This window comes from Oenanthe melanoleuca, chromosome 6, assembly GCF_029582105.1.
Source record: "Oenanthe melanoleuca isolate GR-GAL-2019-014 chromosome 6, OMel1.0, whole genome shotgun sequence".
NCBI classification, from domain to species: domain Eukaryota; kingdom Metazoa; phylum Chordata; class Aves; order Passeriformes; family Muscicapidae; genus Oenanthe; species Oenanthe melanoleuca.
Genome location: NC_079340.1, coordinates 26,394,747 through 26,417,163, shown reverse-complemented (window position 1 = coordinate 26,417,163; position 22,417 = coordinate 26,394,747). Strand labels below are relative to the sequence as shown.

At 39.8% G+C, this 22,417-nt stretch overlaps 1 protein-coding gene across 4 annotated transcripts in view; it reads right to left on the bottom strand.

The window, feature by feature from the left end:
* VTI1A (vesicle transport through interaction with t-SNAREs 1A) overlaps positions 1-22,417 on the bottom strand; it is a 257,422-nt gene that overhangs the window by 1,001 nt on the left and 234,004 nt on the right. For 2 of the 4 annotated variants that reach the window (XM_056494312.1, XM_056494313.1), the window contains one exon: positions 1-2,388. This exon is cut by the window's left edge and continues 1,001 nt beyond it. In XM_056494312.1, the coding sequence (XP_056350287.1) occupies positions 2,295-2,388 (94 nt within the window). In that variant the 3' untranslated portion in view covers positions 1-2,294. The remainder of the gene's footprint in view (positions 2,389-22,417) is intronic. The other 2 variants (XM_056494314.1, XM_056494315.1) reach the window with 1 other exon arrangement.

The window sequence follows — 22,417 nt, the reverse complement described above, 5'->3', positions numbered from 1 at the left end:
TCTGAGTGGATGTATCTGATGTGACACTATGCCCTAGATTTATACTGGGATAAGGAAAACTGGCTTCCTTTCAGCTTTTTGCTGATTCCAGCAGGTGGCTAGATAGAGGGCAAAACCTAGTCATAGGTCACTGTTAAGATCAGTAGTCATGAATCGATTCCCATGATAGTTAAATTATTGAGGCAATGCAGAGAATGTCTAGGCAACAGACAGAGCTTAAGATTTCCTTCTTGACAGTTTTCTGCTTTACAAAATATGCATCTCCTAATTTGCCGAGCTGAGGATAAATATCTGCTAATGCTGCCAGGCTTCATCCTAATTTGTCTGAACTCAGCTCTGTGCCATCACTCAAAGCTAATGGCCAGAGCTCTGCTTACACGACCCAAAGTGCTCAGTTTTGTGCCTGAAGGCTGGAAGCTGAGCACCCAAATCTTTCTGTAAATGCCACACACCTGGTGAGGATGAAGGGAAAGGATGCCCCAGGAGGCGGTGCCATGACCTCGTGACAGTGCAGGGCCATCAGGGTGAGGAGCTGAACATGACTGAGCTGCACAGAGCAACACCTCCTGAAACCTGGGTCTGGACTACCCAGGAACTTTTGTTCCAGCACCATCCTATGGCCAGTGACATGAGCTGGTAGAGAAACCCAGCACATAAACCACTTCTGAACTTTGTTGGGAGCTGCAAGTAACGCTCAGACAGCAGAGCTGACCCTACATGCTTGCATTTGTTTCAGTGAGTAGCATTTTCCTGTGGATCTTTTCATTCTTCATTTATCACCCTCTTAGTATGTCTTAGCTGTGGCATCAGTACCACCTCCTTTTAATGGAATTATTTGTTTCCATGTAGAGAAAACAATAACACATTCAGGGCCAAAATCAGCCTCCAGGGACAGCAAAGCAAATTGGCAGAGTCCACAGGGATGCCAAAACCCCAAAAGTACTAAGGCACACATGAAAATTCAGTGCTCAGCTCCTGCCTAATGTGGGGGGAATTTAAAAGTCACCAGATTTTTGTTTCTTTGAACGTCTTTTGGAAACATTTTATGGCTTAAGTTCGAGCGCTTAATATTCCTCTCCGTTTGCAATATTTGTAAGGGATTGCAAATAATGAATTAAAAAGTTATTATATAAATATGAACTTCATCACATCATCAGTGATGGACTTTTGTTGGAGTTGCAAGCTTAAATATAAGCCAAAAGACCTCAACCTGTCTAAAGGAGAAGCAGAGCCAATAGGAAAAGAGAAACAGCTCATTTACACACAGGTAGATGAAACTATGATATATTGTATCAGCTAAAAGCATATATAAATTAATATTTTTACAGTTTCTGTTTAAAAATGGGAATATCACATCAGAATTTAATACACTCAAAATATTCCAACATGCAGTCTCAGCACAGTCAGGCCACTATTAAAAATCTAGACTGTTTAATGCACTATAATCACTCATTTGTTGCTGAACTATTACTTAGGATCTCTTTTCAGTCAGCAACAAATAGATAAGTATCTTTATATATCTTCATTAAGGGCCTAGTGTGTAAAGCTTATCAGTACATATATCAACACTGGAAGATTTAAAAGAGATTCAATAGATGGGCTGTAGCCACAACTACATTTTAGGTAAGTGATGTGTTTTCATGATCTTGATGAAAGTGGAATTGCTTTGAATAAGCAGAAAAGAAAGCCCAACTTTAAACAAAAAACTGTTAAATTAAGTTTTGGATTTACATCATATATTAAACACCCTCCTAAGGTTGCTCTCTTTTTAAAACTAGGTACTGTTCCTAACCAGGTTACATCTACGACGATAATGCACGATTGGGAGTTAGTCACAGGAGACAGGTTCACTTTCTACATCATTTGGTCTCTGCTTTACTTATATTCTAAATCACAGAAGGTCAGACACTGCTTGATATTCATACACCCTGCACAGCACAAGAAAAGTGCAAAGACCCCTCTTCCCTCATGAAACTCTGGCAACTTACAGGCTAATTGTCTGTGGGTGAATTCGACACACATTAAGCCTTTTTATACCAGAACAAGCCCTCACTCCAACAAATATTAAGATCCTGAAAACACTCAGATAAGGACAAAAATGTAAGAAAAAAATAGTCCCACATTCCATCAACTATGCCATCAATAATACAAAATATTTTACACCACTTGCACCTGAGTTGAAGAGTGGAAAGGAGAGGGAGACTCTGTCAGTGCAAGAGAATGATTCATGTGACCACTTTGTCTTAATTACTCAGAACAAGCAGTTTGTTGCTGTTTAGTGAAGAACAAAGATATCAGCGTCCCCTGACAGAAAAATAAATAGCCATCATGGTGGTGAAGATGATGATGACTGCCAGAACAACGATCAAAATCCGGTTCTGGATGATCCTGGAAAAAAGCAGAAAAGACAAAAAAATTGTAGTGAATAAAACAAAATAAATCAAAATAGCAGAATATATATAAGAATTATAAAATGAGGTGCACAAAAAGACTGGAGAAAAGACTATGCCCACAAATTCAGTATTCCTTCCACCATTCTGTGTATCTTGATTGTTTTTTACTTCTCCCAATTTCCAGTGCTTCCAACTATATCTTTACGTAGCTATTAAATCCAACGTTTTTATTCAATAAAGAAGTAGACTTTCCTGAATTATGCATACATTTATATACATATTAGAATAAATTAAATAAATTATGTTCCAATTTATTAACCTTCTAAGAACAAATGAAAAAAATACTGTTCAGTCAATGCAATCCAAGCAGGGTGGTCTGTAATAGTAAATATCATTATATTTTTTAAAACCATTCTGAAATCTTCACAGTGGTTTTAATCTGAAAAGAAACAATTTATTAATTTTCAAGGGACTCCACTATTAAGGAACAAGATTTCAAGGAAACACATGTCAATGAGATACTCACTTGTACTAAAATACCAAGGGAAAAGTACAAAAGAGAGTTTTGAAGAAAAGGATGATATAAAGAAGCAAGTGTCAAACTGTGAAGCTTATGTTGTAAAAGCATCTCTTGTCTCTGTAGCATACCTTTACTTATGGTAATAGGCAATGTTACATTTCTATGCAGTATGAAAAAATGGAGATTAGTGAAAATAAAAAGATGCCAGAAGTAGAAAGTCCTAATATTTTTCAATCATTTATTGGGAGAAATTCCTGCTTTTAAAATGAGTCATCACATCACTACAGATTTTTCCTAAAATTAATAGGTCAATTAAAATTACTGAATCAAGACACAGTAGAAATTGAGGCATTTTATGGGAGGATTTTGGATTGTAAGGATTCACTGTTTGTTATTCCATTTTCACAGAGAAGGAAGAATATTTTCACAGGCTCTTCACAAATTGGGACCTTTATAAAACATACTTGTACATGAAGCTTATCATCAGAATTGGAGTGATATAGCAAAAAAAATCCTAACAACCAAATGAAATAAAAGCACCCCAAGTTATAGATTTTTTTTTCTCACGCTTCTGCAAAACAAAACAAAACAAAGTCTTCAAGAACCAAACAATGGTCAGAAGAGGTAAAACCGTGTTTTGTGAAACATCAAACCAAGTACAACTTGAAGACAGGGAGTGTAATGTGTTAAAATGAGCATATTTCACGCAGTGAAAGAGAGAAGAAACTCCAGAGAGCAGAGGGGAGTTTTTCCTGGTAAATGTTTTTCATTTGGATGCGGGTGGATATACATATAAATTATACTGGAAAGTGTAAAGAAAAATGCAGTTTTAACCAACTCCAGCTCTCTCCTTGCTTACCCCCCACCTAAAGGAAAAGCAGTAAATGGATGGATGAAAACTGTCACATCAGACAGACACCCTCCCCTGTGACACTCTAAAAGGACTAGCTCTCTATCCTCCTGACAGGTTACAAAATGATCACATTTGCTGACACGTCTTCCGCAAAACTGCTTTAGTGTTTGTGTCCACTTTCCTAGCAGGAGATGAATGGGCTGCTTTGTCCTCATTTATCACTTAAAGCTGAACTAAGATCTGTCTCGTTTATTTTTCCCTTCCTCACTAGAAAGGCTCAACCACAGCATTAATTCTTCTGCGATGACAGCTAATTCAAACTTAACAGGCAATATTTACTCTGCCAAAAGGATGAGGAGGAGGGAGGGATGTTTCTCACTCTTTTTTTCCCTAAAAAAAAAAAAAAAAAGTGTAGCAGGCTAACAAAATAAAGCTAATTAAGGGCTTTTGGTTCTTGTTGGTTTGCACTTCAATTTAACACCTGAACTTACAAGCTCCTCTTTTGTGGTGGGGTGTGACATTCTCTGCCAAACACCTGATAACAAACGATTTGCCCAGGCAAATGCATGAAAACCAGAATATATATTTACTCACTCGCCCTCATCACTCCTGAAAGGACACTCAGCAAAACTGAAACTCAGCAGTGAAATAGATTAAAAGCATGAAAACTCTTAAAACATTCAGCCTTAAGTAATACACAGTGCAGCTGGCTTGACAACCATTTTATTTGTGGGATGTGGGCCCCAAGGCATCCATAATGCTAATTTACAAAGGATTAACTGTGAGTGAAACTCGCTTAATCTAACACATAGTTAGGCAAAGGCATACATAACATACTGAGTGTTTAAATCAACTCTTCCTATCTCTGGCCCACCAAAAAATCATTGCATAGTCCAAGAAGCAAGACTAAAGAAAAATAAAAAAGAAGCATCAAGTCCCCCCAAATGCTTAATTTTTAATACCCTGTCAGTACACACCTGATTGCAAGATCATTTAATCCATGTCTCTAAAATCCTTTTCAAGAAAACACTGAGTGAGGCAAGCCACCACCTGTATCTGCTAATTGAAGGTTCACTTACGGTGTGAATCTAGGAAATATATATCAAAGTTCAATTTCTAGGAATCTGAATTAGTCTGCACAGTGCAGCAAAAGAATATCATATTAAAAGGAACAAATTAATCATGAAATAGGATTGATGTTATCAACAGACTCCTACACTGAAGCATTATATACTTTTAATATTCAAGCCCACAGTTAAAGATTAATTTTATATCTTTAAAAAAAGAGTAACATTGAGTTTTACTGTTTTCCTTTCAAGTGAGCAAGTAAAATTAAACTAACTGCATACTGCCCAAAGGATGGGGCTGGGAGGAGAATGACAGAGCTGTTTGGAGCAGCAGGACAGTCCAGAGGAGGATTCACTTGTGCCTGTTGAAATCTGAGTGTGGAGCTTCTGCTAAGACAGAGAACACAAATTCTGGGTGTCAGCTCATTTCAGATCCCAAAGTCAACAGGCAAGAACGACCCTTCAAAGTAAAGAAAAAACGAAGAGGAAAGGGGGTTTTGAGTGATCCAAGACAGTCAAGCCAGCTCACAGTTGTAGAACAATGGTTGGCATTGGCAGGACCCATCTGTAGGGAAGCCTATAGTACTGTCACAGCCAGACACTGCCAGTGGGTATTGCTCTAGGCAAAGCATCGAGGAATTTAAGTGGGGGAGGGAGTGATAATACCAAAGGAGAAGAAATTGGGGCCTAACACTCGCTACAAAAAAAAAATCCCAAAGGCTAACATGCTCACAAGAAGCAGATGATAGTCTTTTATCTCTATTACACCTTAAATTCAACAAAATCTGGTGAATGAGGAAGCCCAGATTTTTCTTTGAAAATGCAAAGCATGTTTACAGGGTAAATAATTTAGGAAAGAATATATACTTGAAAGAAGACACCCATTGAAACATCCATGGCTAAAATGCCTGAAGGCAAAAACTTGTGCATTTGCATGCTGCATTTTATTAAGTTAGCACACTGTAGCTTTAAAAGAATGCATGGCCAAATTAAGAGGAATGTGTGACTGAAACATCAAGGATTCCTCAAGTTTACATTATGAATCACAGTGCTGTTGATATGAGATGAATTAACCATTTAGTTGATGCAGCTCAGGCAGTGAATCCACACCAAGTTCTGCTGGAGCCCTGCAAGGGAGCTCGTTAACAGCCAATGTCTACTGCTCCTTTCATACTCCAGCCTCTAGGAGCACAAGGGCTCATTCTACTTTGAGTCAGAAGAGACGAAAAATCTGTGCTTTTAAACCAAGCTCCATCTAGTTTATTATGGACAGCAGCCTGAAATATTTGGTGCAAAACCACACAGGAGCTGCAACTAAAGCAGACCAAGGGTGATGGTGACTGAGCAGTGGAAGAGCACTCTGCACTAACAACACAGAAAGCACATCCCTCTCCTCTCAAGTCTCCTGCTCCACCTTCCCAGATGCCTGACCCTTTATCCTGCCTTCTGGTCACAGTGCCTAACCTGCTGTGCTGGAGGGTGCCTCCAGCCAGTGCCAAATTCAGGGCACCACCTGCTTTTGAGGATCCTCCCTGCTGCACAGGGCAACCACAGCTCTGCAGAACAGGTCCCACATGTGCTACCAAACACTGATGTTCCTGGAAATCCTGTTCCCCTCACTCCTGCCCTGGCAGAAATGGTGCTGCCTTTCACATTTCAAACCCCTGAAGGACCGGCGCCTGTCCGTAGCTTCACACACACACTCACAATGGCTCCAGCTCTGTTTGTGCCATGTTTAGCTCTGCTCAGTATAAACACAAAGCAGTTCCCCAATAAGCTTTTGCAAACCTTACATTAAGGATGCCAACCGTGTTTAAACCTTTTTAGAAAACTGCATTCATTAGCAGGGGAGTGCACGACATCTATATGGGTTCAGCCTGATGTCTTGCACATGTCTTAGTGCCTGATTGACCAGCATTGAATAATGATGCCTTGCCATTAAGCACTGATGGTACAATAACAATTGTCATGAAAATTAGCAATCACGGTAACATGTTAACAAAATGCAGGATATAAACGAACCAGTGCAGGCTCTGGGTGCTCCTTAACTTGAGGACTACAAATAAAACACTGCAAAAATTTCCTACAGAAGCTCAACTCTGACACTGATACAAATAAAAAAAACCAAAACCAAACAAATGGCTTGAGGGATCAGTTAGAACACATTCATTACAAAACAGGGCTTTATTCTTAAAGGAGGCATCTTGAAAAATAGTATCTTCAAGAACACAGACTGATTGATGACAGAGCACTGTCCAACAGTGTTCCACTGTAATATGTATTTCTGATTTAACTAGAAGTGATTCCTATCAGTTTACTGGACAGAAAGGCTTGTTCTCTGTACACAAAATCACATCTTAAATGGTCACTTTGAATACTTGGCTATTGCATTTTTTGTGCCCTTTTATTTCTGATTGGCAGTTTTTGCTAACATGAAAGAAAGTAGGTGCATGCAAACCAGTGGCAACTGATTTTAAAGTGTCCAATATTCATGTGCAAATCAGCAGATTCAAACAAACACCAAGTGTGGGTCTAGTCACATAGGCAAAAACATACCAGGGAAAATGAAATGTGCATTTAAAGTAATATAGCTACACTCATATAGCTTCTGGACAGACACAATTATTACTATATATAAGGACATCCTTGTTACGATGAGTTTTCAAATGGAAGCACTAAACCCCACACAGGGGAATAAAATGTTACGATTGGTAAAGCAAAGCCTTAAATACATAATGATAAATCTCAAGTTCAGGGTATCTGGGGGCTGTTCAATCATTCCCATCTTCAGGTTTAAGAATGCTTTTCTTAAATAAAAGCAACTGAAAAGAAGAGACAGGCTGTGGCAAGAACATAAAGACATGGCAACCTACTGTAATAAAAGAGAACCCTGCCTAGCAGAATTGCAGCTGGCTGGAAGTATCTGACTTGAGACATTTTTCATCATTAACGACTGAAATTAGCAAACAGAAATACCAGTGAAAAAAATATCTGCAGAACTTGCATGACTCCTTGGTCCTCTTCTAGCTGACCATGGAAAAAGTGAGGAATTTGGAAAACACTCACTTTTTTTTCCTCTTCCCCACCACAAACTCTGAAAACGAGTCCAAGTCTTTATGTTCTTAAGCCAGAAGACCTAATTACATTGTAATTGACATTGTATATTTAGATGTGAAAAGGCTTTGGGGGTGGTGGAGAGGGGATGGGACTCCCCATGGCTCACTGGGGACAAAAAGGCAACACTTCCTGAAGTCCACCTTCAATCTGCAGACTGCTCCCAGCAGAAGCCTCTTTCAAGTTCTCTGAATTCCTTCCCAAAGGTGCCTCTTTGTAAGAACTTGGGAAAATCCATTAAAAATTGCTGAAAACAGAGCAGATAGTGAAATGAAACCCTCAAAAACAGAGAGCTGGAGAATAAGAAAGGATGGACATTCTCTAGCTGATTTTCTAGCAGGGTTTATTGAAAGAGTCAGGTCATACAGGGTGCCTAAGATTTTCTTGATAGGGCTGAGGAATTGTGCAGTGCTATGTCCTCTAGCTTTAAAGTTCAATCTTAAGGACTGAGGCTGTCTACTTGTAATGACATGGATACCAATCTCTAGTTATAATATTACACCCAAACCACATCAATGTGCTTCCACCTGGGCCCTGAATGAAAGAATGACTCATGTAATAACAGGTGCAGGGAAGTAGTCACACTATCCCACTTTAAACATTTAAATTATATCTAGCTAATCTCTCTCAGCTCACTGTGTATAAGCTCAAATCCTGCTCTGAACTGCCCTCTCTTTCTCCTAGCCATACATGCACTCCATGAGTGCTGGTCAGCTAGATCAGCTGCCTACAAGACAGGAATGGATACCTCTAAAAGCTTGAACATGAGGCCCAAGCAAGACAGCTTGAAGGCAGAATCACACAGAAAGTATTGTAAAGTGTGTGTAATCTCCCATTAATCACAAATACTGCAGGGATGAAACTCACCAGTGAAGCAGAAGATGCTAATCAATAATTAGCTAGTAAAGACCTTGATCCATCATCTCCTTTTAATGGATCCTATATTTGCACATTACATTTTGACCAGAAGCAAATATACTTTTCCTTTGACAATTTTTCTGGAGGATTAAAAGAAAGGATATCCCTCTCTTGGCTGAATGCCTGCTGAAACACATTGGCCTTCCTTGACTCAACTATGCTTTTACCTTGCTGTGCCATCTTCTGACAATCTTGTGAAAAAAATTAAAACTGAAAATTATTTTCATTATATCTGATGGCTAAAATACTTATGGAGAGATTTAATTCATAATAAAAATCTTGCAACACATCCCAAATGAACAGCATTGGAGTATAGAGTTATTTGGTAGCCATCAGGGTTATCATGGCTTGCATGAGCCTTCTCTCAAGCAGCTGGCAGTCTCAGGAAGAGAAAACGGTACCCAGATGATCAGTGGGGTGTGTGTAGGGGAGTGGGAGGAGACTGACTGGCCTAGGAAGGACAGAGATCCACAGGAACGACTGAAATCAAATGTGGTAACAGGGAAAGCCTGATCAAGGACCTCATACGTGTGGGACTAAAGGTCAAAACACAAAATAGAATGGTGCTGAAAATCTTGTACCAGCCAGATTTTATCCATTGATTATTTCTAAAACACATGGGAAGGCATTTCTGAAGGATGAAAAGACCCTGACCTGGAACTTTTCTCTACATGGTTTTGGTGCAGCTTCAGCTTTCTGCTATCTCCATGTCCCCTCCTTCCACAGAGGGAACCAGTCAGGTTGTGACTGTCACTAGGAGGCACAGTGGGGCTGCAGGGGCCACAGAAACTCACCAACCAAAACGGGAGAGGGGCTAACTCATTTCATGCAAAGCACAGGCAGCACCAGATCCCTTTGGCAAGCCTAAATCACAACCACATGCACAGTGGCAACTGCAAGGGGAAGGAGTCAAGGTTGCCTTAATCTCCAACCAGCCTTTCTCAGGGTACTGAAGTATCACGAAGAACAAATCACACATTTAGTCACCTGAGCATGACTAAGAACCATAGGCCTTAGCAAACATTACAAGAGCTTTAGCAAGAGCTCTGAGGGAGGGTGGACAGCCCAGCTGTTGGTGCAGTGGCATTCTTCAGCACGCTGGGTACATGAAACCCTGGTCCCCAAACAGTTAATAGGCAAAAAAAAAAACAACCCAACCCCCTCGTCAGCACTCAAAGCTAAAGCAATTATTTCTCCAGCAGAAGAAATGTATGCAAGCTATAAAATGACAAGAATGTACATGATCTCATATTGGCTTTTATGATAAATATAGTTAAATTTACATTCTGTGCAATTTAAAGAAAACAGAAATGTCAAAAGTCTGCATCTTATCAACTCCCATAATCATTAGAAGCCACTAAAAGATATATCTTAAACAGATGAAAGGAAGTAATGTCTTTCACCGTGCCTCAATTTAATTAATGACTAATCTCAGGTTTTAGGTGTGACAAAGCAGGAGACTGGACACACACATTCTTCTTGCATTATTTCCTTCTTATTACACCATATTTGACTGGGCATCTTTTTGTATGGCAAGTTTCCTACAATTGTCTTAACAATGTTGACCTCTTTTGTAAAAACCTGAAGGCATCTGCAGCAATTGCTCCTGAAGACGTGCTATCCAAAATGTTACCATTTCATGGCACTTCTTGAATGATAGAATAGAATTTTTTTTGGTATATATTCATTTTTTTTTCAAATGCTATAAAAGAGAGGAAAACAATCATGGCTAAGGCCATTTGTGAGATGGCATTAAAAGAGCCTACTCTGAGACAGATAAAAATAATGAGAATCTTTCTGTCAAGAAGGATTTAGAAAATATCACTAGCATTATTAAAATTTAATTTTTTACTGTGCTTTTTGGTTCCCCCTTTTCCAGTGATAATGAGCAGGACTGCACACCTCCACAATGCTAGTACTTGTTTTGAGCAATAAATTCAGCCTTCCAGTCTGAAGACATTTCAGACAACAATTTTGACTGCTATAGGCTTATTTTCCAACCTTTTCTGTGCTTTGAGTCTTCCTATAAAAACCAGTTCATAAGCTAATTTTCCACAAGGCCAGTGGAACAAATAAAAATCAATTTTTGCCCAACCGGTTCAGAGAAAACCTGGGAACAGCGAAGACAGAACAGTGAAAAATAAAAAGAATCGATGTATTCACAAATGGTTTACCTGATAGAGAACTATCAAATTAGTTGTCAGGAGATACTTGCCACTATGAAAGTATTTTCTTTTCAGCATGTTACAGTATTTCTATTAGGGGAGCAGAGAAGCCTCTACTTTGTCACGACCTCGGATTAGCAGCCACGTCAGGGCTCCAAATATTGGGTAAAACCAGGGGGCACAAAGCCACAGGGCAGGAGCCCCTGCAGGGCTGCAGCCAGAGGGACCTGCAGGCACAGCTGGCTTAGGGTGGGGGCAAGTCTTCATCAGCTCCTGGAAGGCAACAGATCCCTGGCTCAGCGAAGGCAGGGAGACATTCACGACCTCAGGCCAACCTTGTCAAGAGGAATTTGGTCCATCAAGAGGGGAAAAAAATAGTAAAAAAAACCCACCCAGGCTTCTCTCCTCTGTTAAAACCCCAAGAGTTCAGGAGCACACTGAAGACCAAGTAGTTTAATCTCTTGCACAGCAGAACACAAATTTCTCCAAAGGTGGGAATGCCATTCGTAGACTTCAAAATTTTCAGAATCCCAAGGACAACTCAGGGCACAGGATTAAATATTGTGGCCCAATCCATTTCACCATCTCCACTAATTGGGCAAGTGTTCCCAAAAGTGCCATACTGAGAAGGAATGGGATAGGTGCTCATACCTGCCTGTCTACAGCCAGAAAAATATGTCTGGAAAACTGATTGAAGAATAGAATCTGCTTTTTAATACAAATTAAGCATCACTTCTGTGGAAATAAAACAAATTTATAATTTACAAGCTTAAATATTAAGGAAGCTATTTTTAAATACCTATAATCTTCACTCTGGTATGTAGCATTTTATACACTCCTTTATTTTTATGGGTTGGCATTAGAATGTGACTCATTTTAACAGAAAAAAAAAGGATTAACTATGTTGCTGTGAAGTAAAGCTGCATATTACCTATTTAAAATATTGTACCACACCATGGAGACACCATTTCTAGGGCCAAACAAAACATTACTCAATGAAGAAATGGCATGAAACATAAAATATTCAGCAGAGGAAGGGTATTTGGAGCTAAGCAGTTTCACTGCCAATAAACAGCATCATAATAAACAGTGTGCATGTAGAAAAAAAAGTATACCTGTTCTTCACTATTTGAGATGTAACACCTTAGTGTGGGAAGCAAATAAAGATACTACTCTTCCACTGAGCACATGCAGGGAAAAACTAAAACCACCACACATTTTGATTCTGAATCTCTTACAACTGCTGCTAATTTGCTTATGATATCTGCCTGATTTAGGGCTAATCTTCTGTAAATTAACTCCTAATGCTGTCTGAAATAATCCTCTTAATGCTGGCCTGTCTTGAGTACTTTATATCAAGCACCATGAAATGCACAAGCATAGCAAGGCGTGCAGCATCTGTGTGCTGCTCCAGAGCCCTTGCTGTGCCACAAGCATGGTGCAGAGCTTGGGGATGGCTCTGGTTGTCCCCTTGGAAGGGGACAGCAAGCCAGGGCCGTGTCCCACCACCTCCTGGCCACCAGGGAGAAGAGGAGGCTCTTTGTCTCCTGACAAAATGGTGCAGCTCCAGCTCCCACCTCCAGCAGCACATGATAATGGGAAAAAGGAAACTGCTCAGGCTTTGGGATTTCTGAGCAACGAGATCTGTGTTAAACAGCACTAATTATCAGCTGCAAGCCTAATCTGATAACGGGTTTGAGAGGACTGAGACAGACCATTGTGCTTCTTCAGTGGAGAAAAATATTTTTAAGGGTGTTGCTTCAGCTTTGGCCAGTTTAATAATTATTGTCAGTGTGCTTATAACTCTGTATTCAAAAATACATTTTTTTCTGTTAAATCCACTGGAACAATTTTCTGCCCCAACATTAATTTAATGATAGAGCCAACAGCCTAATTGATATTGGTAAGCAATGCAATAGGAACACATTATTTTCTTGGGTTTTGAAACATGGCACACACGACTTTGACTGAATGGACTTCTTTATGTTTTAGAGATGGTTTACTGGTTCAGACTCCTACATATAACAAGCACTTTTCCAAAAGCAATACATTTTTAATTGAAAAATTCGTGTATTTTTACCATGTACAAGCAACTTTGCCAGGGAAAGGGCTTTTAAAACAATTTTAATATGTGGAATGTTGTTTAGAAATTATATTCTCACCATAGCAAGTGCTTATGGGAGGCTATTAAAATAAAAAAAAAATCTATTGTTTAAATCATACTTTATTGGAACTTGCTTTTTTAATATATTAGAGAACAGATAAAGCACAGTGATCACTGAGCTGTATGTGTCCAACAGCCCTTCAAGAGACTTGTGGAAATGTATAAAACAAGCAGTGATACAATCCTTTGCCAAACACTGTCATAAATTTTTTATTTGGCAGCTAACATTCTCACTAGCTTTCTTGGCAGCAATTGGGACCTTTAGCAAGAAAGGTGCAGGAGAAAAATACCTTGTTTAGAGATGTTTTCAACACTTTCTGGGATTTTTCAGAACTTCTGCCTGCAGCATATTTTACAACCACAGTCTCCAGTCACCTGATGAGTGGGTGGTGGTTTTAAACTTTTTTTTTTTAATATAGACAGCCTACTACTTCCCTCTGGCCTTCAGCCTAGGATGTGAGTGTGTGGAGTGGGGCTGTTTGTTCCACAGAGATACCAGTAGTTGCTCCTCTCTGTCTAGACAAAAAAACTTGAAAATAATATCAGAATGTACCTTTCATTGTTCCTGATGCTATCTGTATCTTATTCCTGGGTGACAGGGATAAATGAAAGTCAAACATATGCTGATTACTTTTGCATTTTTGTGGGGAGATATCTGCAGAATAGCTGGTCACAGGTGCAGCTGCCCTGGCCAGCCAGTGGGTTGCTGAGAAACAGAATTGGGAAATAGATTTCTATGCCCAGATCCAGAGGGGTTTTTTGTTTGTTTGTTTGTTTTCCTTTAATATACTGAACTTAACATCTTAACATACCTTCCTCCATGAGCCCTGATATGCTGATGCATGTGTCCTACCAATTCACTTATGGAAAAGATATTCTATATTTTGTTATTTCACCATTTCAGAATAAAAAGAACCTACTTTACACCTCAACAACTTCCTCCAAAACTTTCATGACATTAAGATTCATTTCAGTTCTTCACGCGAACAGAAAGGAAACAATTTGTCTTCAACAGATGTGAACCAGGAAAAACACCTTTTCCTTACCTGCCTCAAATGAGAAAGGCTGGAATTTAGTTTTAAACAGCACAAATTGCTTTAAACACAGGCCTAATTAAAGTAATGCTGCTACAATTACAAACACAGACTAAAAGGCTTCCCCACAGCCCGTGCTCCAGTTTTGCCTGTCGTGTTTACCAGGGGCATCACCCCCTGGAGAAGGTTTCAGAGCCCACACAGACATCTAGTGGCAGGTGAAAACACTGCACGGTGGCACCAGCACCTGGCACAGCTCCACGGGGACCTGAAGCCATGCCAGGGGTGAGGGCAGCTAACTTTGCTACGGCTATGGATGGGCAACCAAACAGGGAAAGATGTGCTCTGTCTGTGCCATCCCAGTAGTCACGGTGAGACAGCTGCTCTCGTGGCAACTCTGGCTTCCCAAATTTACATTATTATTGATTCTCTGCAATTAAATCACAGCTCTTTTTGTCTTTCTGAGTACCTTTAAATGTCTCTCTCCTTGCTACTATTTTATTTTAGTTACAAACTGCAGAGGTTGCTTATGCAGCATCCTTTGAAAGGTTCTCTGAGCGTGGCTACGCGCAATGCAGCTGAGTGGAACACACCTGGGCAATGAGATTTCACAGACAGCAAACAACACACACGATGAGAAAGTGCAGTCAATAATACATTCTAAATGGTTGGAGGAGGAATATGACTTGCTCCACAGTCTGCATCAATCAATGGAAAGATGCCTAAAACTTCAGTGGGGTTTGAGTCCCACATCTGCAAAGGAGATCAAGCGCCACAGCTCTGTGCAGAGTTGTAAGAGCTCAGTGCCCTGATTCTGCTCTGTTACACCATTTAAAATCAAGCAGTACTCGGTGGTGTCATAACCCTGTACATCTGTGTCAGACCCTCTGTTGCAAAGACAGACTTGATGCCAAGAATGCAAAACAGATGTTGCCTTCCTAATGTCTTCTTGTTGTCCTTTAAGTTGTTTTCATGGGGTTCTATTTTCATTTTGGGGAGCAAAACAGGTCGATAGGACTCCTCAGAGGGCAGACTGCAGGAATGCTTCTGCATCTTCCTTTTAATTTTGTGTGCATGTGTGAATATGCAGAGGCTTTGAGTTACAACTGGAAAAAATATATATATATTTTTTTTTAAGCTTCATTTGAGCTATGCTCAGTTCCCTTGGGGCAAAGTGAGAGGTAGCTATTTGTGGATGGGAAAAAGGGCTTTTGTGAACAGCAAAACTGCATCACCAAAAAGCTTAAGAAAAAGAGTTTTTGAAGTTATTTTTTACTACTACTTTAAGAGGAAACAGGGATAAATATATCTTTTTTGCATGTTGACTCATTAACAAATTTAGCAATAAACACCTTGCAATTAAGGCCACTAGTTTACTTCTGTCCAGAAGTTTCTCAATACTCTTTGCACAGAAGGTTTTGGAAAACACAGAACTAAGAAATGGTGAAGGCAAATCCCAACAGCTTGCTCAAGCAAATCTAGCCAAGGCTTAAACTCACTTCTGAACACTGAAATTCGAGATGCTGTATCAAATAAGCAGCTCTTTTTCCCTGAAGAGAAGAAACTGGGTGTAGCTAACCTAGTGCATAATAGGTTTATTCTCATTCACAAAACAGGAATTACTTTATGGCCCCAAAGTAAAACTAGCACAGAAATATACTGGCAGATTTGCTGCAGATGTGTGTTTTGACACGTATGCAGGGAATCTGCTATTAATCACACGCTAAGATTTTAATATTATGTAGGGTAATGCAGGCAATCATTATGGTGGAGGTTCTGGATGCATAACAGCCTAACCCACAAATGGGACTTTTAAATTTAACTCATTTGAGCTCACTCTCACACTGCACCAGTTGAATTCCCTGGTTCATCCCCCCACTCTCCACTACATACATTTATTTCAATATCTATTGTGCCTTTCTTTTTGTGCCTGTGCTCCGCTTCCTTTCTTGAGACTCGACAGTTGTTGGGGAAAGTGCAGCTTCTCAATTCTCCCGTTTGCCAGACTGTGACAGGAATGTTCTTGTCAGAGGGGCTGTTTGTGAGACCCCTGCACATGCACCCAGCACAGGAAACAGTCTGGCTCAAATGCTGGAAAAGCCATTCTTCACCTGAATCCTTCAAAATTTGTGTCTGAACATAACTAGAACCTATGTATCCATACCCGGGCTAAGATTACTACGGACAATTATCCCGTGGAAATGCATTATTCTGACAAAGCAATCAATCACGTTATTTCTCACAATTTCACTTCACCCCTAAAATTTTCCTTACCTCCAAAGCCAGCTGGATATTATATTACTGAAGCTGTTGAAAGGGTGTAACACTAACCATGAAGCCAAAGGCCACTAAAACTATGCAATGCATAAATTTTTATTGTTTGCTCAGCATTGAAATCTCATTAGGGCTCATAACTCATCGGTGCACTGCAAACATTTGCATCTGCTGATCATGAGAACTTGGACAGAATGTACACCTTTGGCTAATTTACTTGCTATGTTTTTAGATGAGACTGTGTTGCTTTTTATTTTCTTTTAAAAAGTCCTTATGTGTTTGTGAGTCAAATGTCTACTTTTTAAATTAAATGCACGAAAACTTTCATTTGCAGTTTCTCAAGGTTGTTCTGTTGCTGGCAATGTTCATGATCATCATTTTATAAAAGCTTCATTTGACTTAGTATTCAGGGTAGTCATTGTTTGAAAACTGTGCCCCATAGAGCATTTAACTTCATTCATCCTTTCTGTTTTATGCAGCCACATTTTAATTAGATTAAAATTTGTCCTCCAATTAGCTTTCATTAAAGTTTATAGATTACAGGAAAAATCTCCACTGAGTTGTGCTTCAAAACTGTGCCTTAAGTTTAAAATGAAATAACTGTGCAAATGAAGCCATTATGAAGATTATTACTATGCAAAAAACATCAGTCGCTTCTTGGTTTACTTATACATTTAACTCTGTAATTCATTTTGCCAACTTCAATACCTCTGTGCTCTCCAGAGTAGTCATCATAATAATACCTTACAGTACAGGATACCTTTCATTACCAAGGATCCTTAGGGGCCTGATTCTGCATACCAGTATTCCTGCTGAAGTCCCTGAGACCATTTCAGCAAGTGCTCCTTGCTGCATGTGAAGCAGAACCCAAGCACAGGTCAAATGCAGCTTTCGGATACCCACGTAGCGCTCCTGCTGACCCGCGCAGCTCGGAATGCAAACCAGATATGAACATTATGCAAAAAGTCCTTCTGGGTGAGCTGTGGCAGCTGTTTCATGGTGCATGGTTACAGGACTCACCTCTGCAAATGAGGGTGTGAGGACAGCTACTTCCCCCCCCTCCAGTTAAAATTGCAGAGAAAGCTGAGAATGTAATTATCCAAAGAGGAAGCGACTCCGCAGGACACTGGGGCTGGGGCTGCATCTCTGCTGTCACTCACGTCTTCAGATGTGACATTGCCAAGTATCAGATGCCCAGTCACTAATACCTCCTGCACATGCAAATCTACTATGTGCTGAAGGCAATATAAAGTTTACAGTTCACCAGGCTTATGCTACAACCAGACATTTATTCTGGAGCAACCTCTTGGTGGAACACAGGGGACTCCGTGTTGGAGCAGAGCACCACAGAAATGGATATGTTTGCAGGAAATTCTCTACCAATAGCAAGAGCTATAAATATATACATATAATAAAAAAAGGAGAGAGAGAGAGAGAGAGAAGTGCAGCCAACATTTTAACACTAAAAATAGAGACACTTGGGTTACAAAAACAGGGACCTGTCTTTGCTCTAGCGACATATTTCTGATAGGAGGAACACAGTAGAAAACAACTACTACAAATGAAATGTAATTCATTAGCATGGGAGAATTATTTCAGCAAAATACAGGAGTGTAAAAAGCAGCTTTCCCTATTTTTCATGTGTTAATTGGTTGAACAACCACTAGGAAGTCTTCACATCCCTGTGGTAACTAGCGTTATTCCCACTTAGCAGATGGCAAAAGCAAAGTTTAAGGGTGTCAAAGGCTAGAAGGGAATTTATAGTTCAAATGCTCTGACTCAAGCCAAGACCATGTTTCCAAGATGCATAGCAAACAGCAGCAATACTAATTTTAGGAGTCATGCTCAAGTCTGCCCCTTCCTCCACCTGTACTCCTCCTGGTGTTCACTTCTGCCATCTCCTTACAGCGTGCCAACCTCACTTGTGCTGACTCAACAGCTTGTGGGTCCATGTGATGAATCAGATCAAGGAACTGATCCAGGATAAAAAAGGAAAGAGGAAAATGAGAAGGGTGGAGAGGTGAGGAGAGATATTTTGCACTAGATCAATTCAATCTGAAGACATTGACAGGAAAACAGAAGTATTTCAGAAATACTTCTCCATTTCCTCAACAGAACTGCCATGTTTATTAAAATACAGACACTCTAGTCATGCTCTATGTCAAGGGTGCATTTACAAATAGTTTATAAAGGATTTAGATGATTAACCATATATTAAGACAGTTAATCAAATTTAAGAGGCTATATTAGAATTCTACAGATCAAGCAGTTATTTATAATCCTTGTTATTGCTTTCTACCTTACATCCAACCCTAATGCACAGCATCATAATATTCTGCTAACTCTTTATCAATTATTTGTGTTGGCAGAAAAAATCCAAACAAAAAAAAACCCAAATCCTATCATAAGGAATAGGTTAAATAATTAGGACACTGAGACTCCTAGACTAAATGAATCAGACCCAAGAATCAAATCTTTGGAGATAATTAGCCTCTGCCATGATTTAGATACTTCAAGGTCCTTAAAAATCTCAGCCCTCATCACTGTGCACATGGGATTTAGGCAATTTTAAAAAGCTGGCGAAGTGTCATCTGAAAAGGCACAAATGCTGCAGCAACTGCAGCAGCTGAGGAGCACATATTTTCTTCAAAAAACCATCAGCATCATGACAGGCTGCCTAAAGCTTCAGTGCTTCATGCTGGTTGAGAAGAAAACCCAGACAATGGAAAACTTGAGGAATGTTAAATTTAACTATTATCCTTACAAAATACAGTTCAGCTCAGTTAGAACAGAATGAAGAGTTATTTCTTATTTTTTCAGTCATTTGAAGCAGTGCCTTCTCTTTTCCATAGTTTTCACTGCATACTGGGCATATATAATGTTTTTAATGAAGAAATAACTACAGATTACTTTTTATTGTGATATGATTTATATAGTTTAAAAAAATCTGTTCTGGAAGTATAGTGTATTTGGTGCTATTTTTGCCTAGGAATGGAAACTGGAACTGGAAATAGAGTCATTCATTCACACTTCCAGGATGACATCCCGTTGACAGGCATGCAAACTGGAAAGGTGCTACGCAGTCACTCTTAAAATACTACACTGTATTTTTTTGCTTTCTAAGCTTCAATTAAGAAAATGTTATAGAGGGATCAGTACTTTGTGAAGGCTAAGGGTTCATCATTTGCAAGAGATCCTCTTTCAGAAGTACAAAGACAGAAAAGTCAAGGCACTAACTACTAAATAAACTGTTTTCACAACAGGACTGGCACGTCCAAGCCCCTCTGCAGTGAGGTGCTGTCCTGCCAGGAGCTCTGCTCGTTCACACTGATCTCCAAGAGCATTCCCCAGCCCCAGCAGAAAGGTCACCAATCCTTCCTGCCAGGTAGTCCATTGGTTGGGTTTATTTTCTCAGTTTGAGGAGAATGAAAATCATAAGAGGTGTGAGAATACAGCTGAGGTAGATAAACTTGGAGATTCTAACAGAGCTGGAACACTGTTGGTGCTAACAAGCCCTGAGCAAGTGATCTGTGTCTGGCATGCTCTGCCAAACAAACTGCAATTACAGAAGAACCAAAAATAAAACATGCAACTTTAAACCTCCTGAACGTGTGAGCCTGGGACTAAGAATCATATTTGCACTTGCTCCCATGGGCTTGCTTCCAAAAGGCACACAAAACTGGAGGGACCTTTCTAATGGGAAGGAAGGAAGGAAAGCTTCCATTTGAGACCTGGCATTTTGGAATGGCAGAAAGAGCAGCTGACCCCAGAGGCTCAGTGTCCAGTTCCTACAGGAGCAGCTCGTGAGACTTGGGCTCTGCCATACCTGAATCAAAATGTCAGGGCGCCGATCCACGCCACAAGTCACGCTCTCTGAAACTGAGGTACATAATCCTCTTGGCTCTGCTTTCTCCTGGGCTTTTCCACCCTCCTGCATGCCTCTGCAGTGCCAATCGAGATGTGCTTCCCCTTTTTGTCTTACACAGACAACCTCAGCTCGGCCCAAATTTTAATGATTTCAAACGATGCGCTCTGTAACTTCCTTTGCACCAGCCTCCTTGTTCTCTGCTGGTTCTGAAAAACCCTTTGACCTGCTCATAAGAACACCATTTCTGTTTCTGTCATCCCAAATTAACAAATGAATGAGGAGAGGGAAACTCCCCTGTCACTCCAAACCTTCACCCTTCAAGTCCCCCTGCCTCATTGCAGCCCTGGTGCTCTAAAATAAAGGGAGCATTAATGGGCTGAAGTTTCCATGGGACATCAGCACTTACTTAAATGATATTCTGAATTGTGGGCTAACTGGCATGGGCAAGGGCAGGTATTTACTTGGTGCAGTCTCTCAGGATACAATGGATTTATGGCCGTCAATTGTGAACAACACCACTATTGTCTCTTCACATTCTATCTGCCTCCATTATTCATTTGTGTTGATTTTGATTGATGAGGACACTTTAAAAAAGGAGGAGAGGAAGGAGGAGGGGGAGAGGAATACTTCAACTCTTTGGTTTCTAATTCCTGTAAATCTACAGTTCATACTGCAAGAATACTACTCAAAAGAAACTTCAATCCTCACATTTTGGGAAGGGGTTTTCCCTTTTACCAGTCTCTCTTCTTTCTGAAAGAAGTGGGGTGCAAGCAGTGCTTCCATGACCTACTTAGTCACCATAGGGCTGGCACTTCACACTTCAGTCAGCCAAGAAAATCAATGCAGTTTTTTTTTAATGAAAAAGTATTAAGACTTCTGCAAAACCTCTTTTGTATTTTCACTTCTTATGCCACACCTAATTAAGTTTTAGAGCTGGTTTGATATGTCAAAAATTGCTTGGACCATAGAGTTGAACCCAAGAAGAGTAGATAAAATTTCTTCATTCAAAGTGAATACATCTGCCAGAAATCTGACTGTGTGGCAGTCATAAAGAAAGAGCCCAGATTTGGCTTGCTTGCTCCCAAATATATATGTATTTACTGACCTCTCATTAAAATACCCTGACAGAATACAGATTATGAACCACCTGATACATTTCTTTCCATGGGAGGCAGCGTCTGAGGCCTGGGGGTAAAGAGATTCCTGAGAGTCGTTTAAATTCAATTCACTCCTCTCGAAGTTTTAAATGAGCTTCTGAGCAAGCACTAGAAACTTGCCAAGCTCTTCTGCTTGTTTATGAAAAAGAGAAAAAGGAGAGAAAGAGAGAAAGAAGGAAAGAAGGAAAGAAGGAAAGAAGGAAAGAAAGAAGGAAAGAAGGAAAGAAGGAAAGAAAGAAGGAAAGAAAGAAGGAAAGAAAGAAAAAAAGAAGGAAAGAAAGAAGGAAAGAAGGAAAGAAGGAAAGAAAGAAAAGAAAGAAAAGAAAGAAAAGAAAGAAAAGAAAGAAAGAAAGAAAGAAAGAAAGAAAGAAAGAAAGAAAGACACATTCACCACATGTTTGCATCTCTCCTGCTCAGAGATCTGCCCCAGCACATGCTGAGTGCAACATTCAATGGACTGCCTGTAGCCAAGGGAAGCCCAGTACCCTCCTGAATATTTGGCCACAGGATTTCCTTACTAGTTCCACCCCTTTTTTCACTTTAAATAGTATGAGCTATAATAAAGAAAGAGAAGATAGATTTTTAATAAACTGGCATCAGATGTCATAGTCACCACCACATTAAAAAAACAACCTTCTATTGAAATTTTGGTGTCTAAAATGCTGGTGTTTTAAAATGACTGCAGGCTCAGGAAGAAAGCTTTGCTGTTTCCTATTACTTCTGAAAATGTGGGCTTAGAAACATGATTTACAAAAAAAGAAAACTTGACTTCCAAGAAGAAATAGGTGAAGGGAGGAAGAGTCTGTGGAAATGCTGAATACACAAAAGCTTGCTGCTTGACCACTCAGTTCGTTTTACAAAGCATAATTACATCTGCCTTTTATAATGTT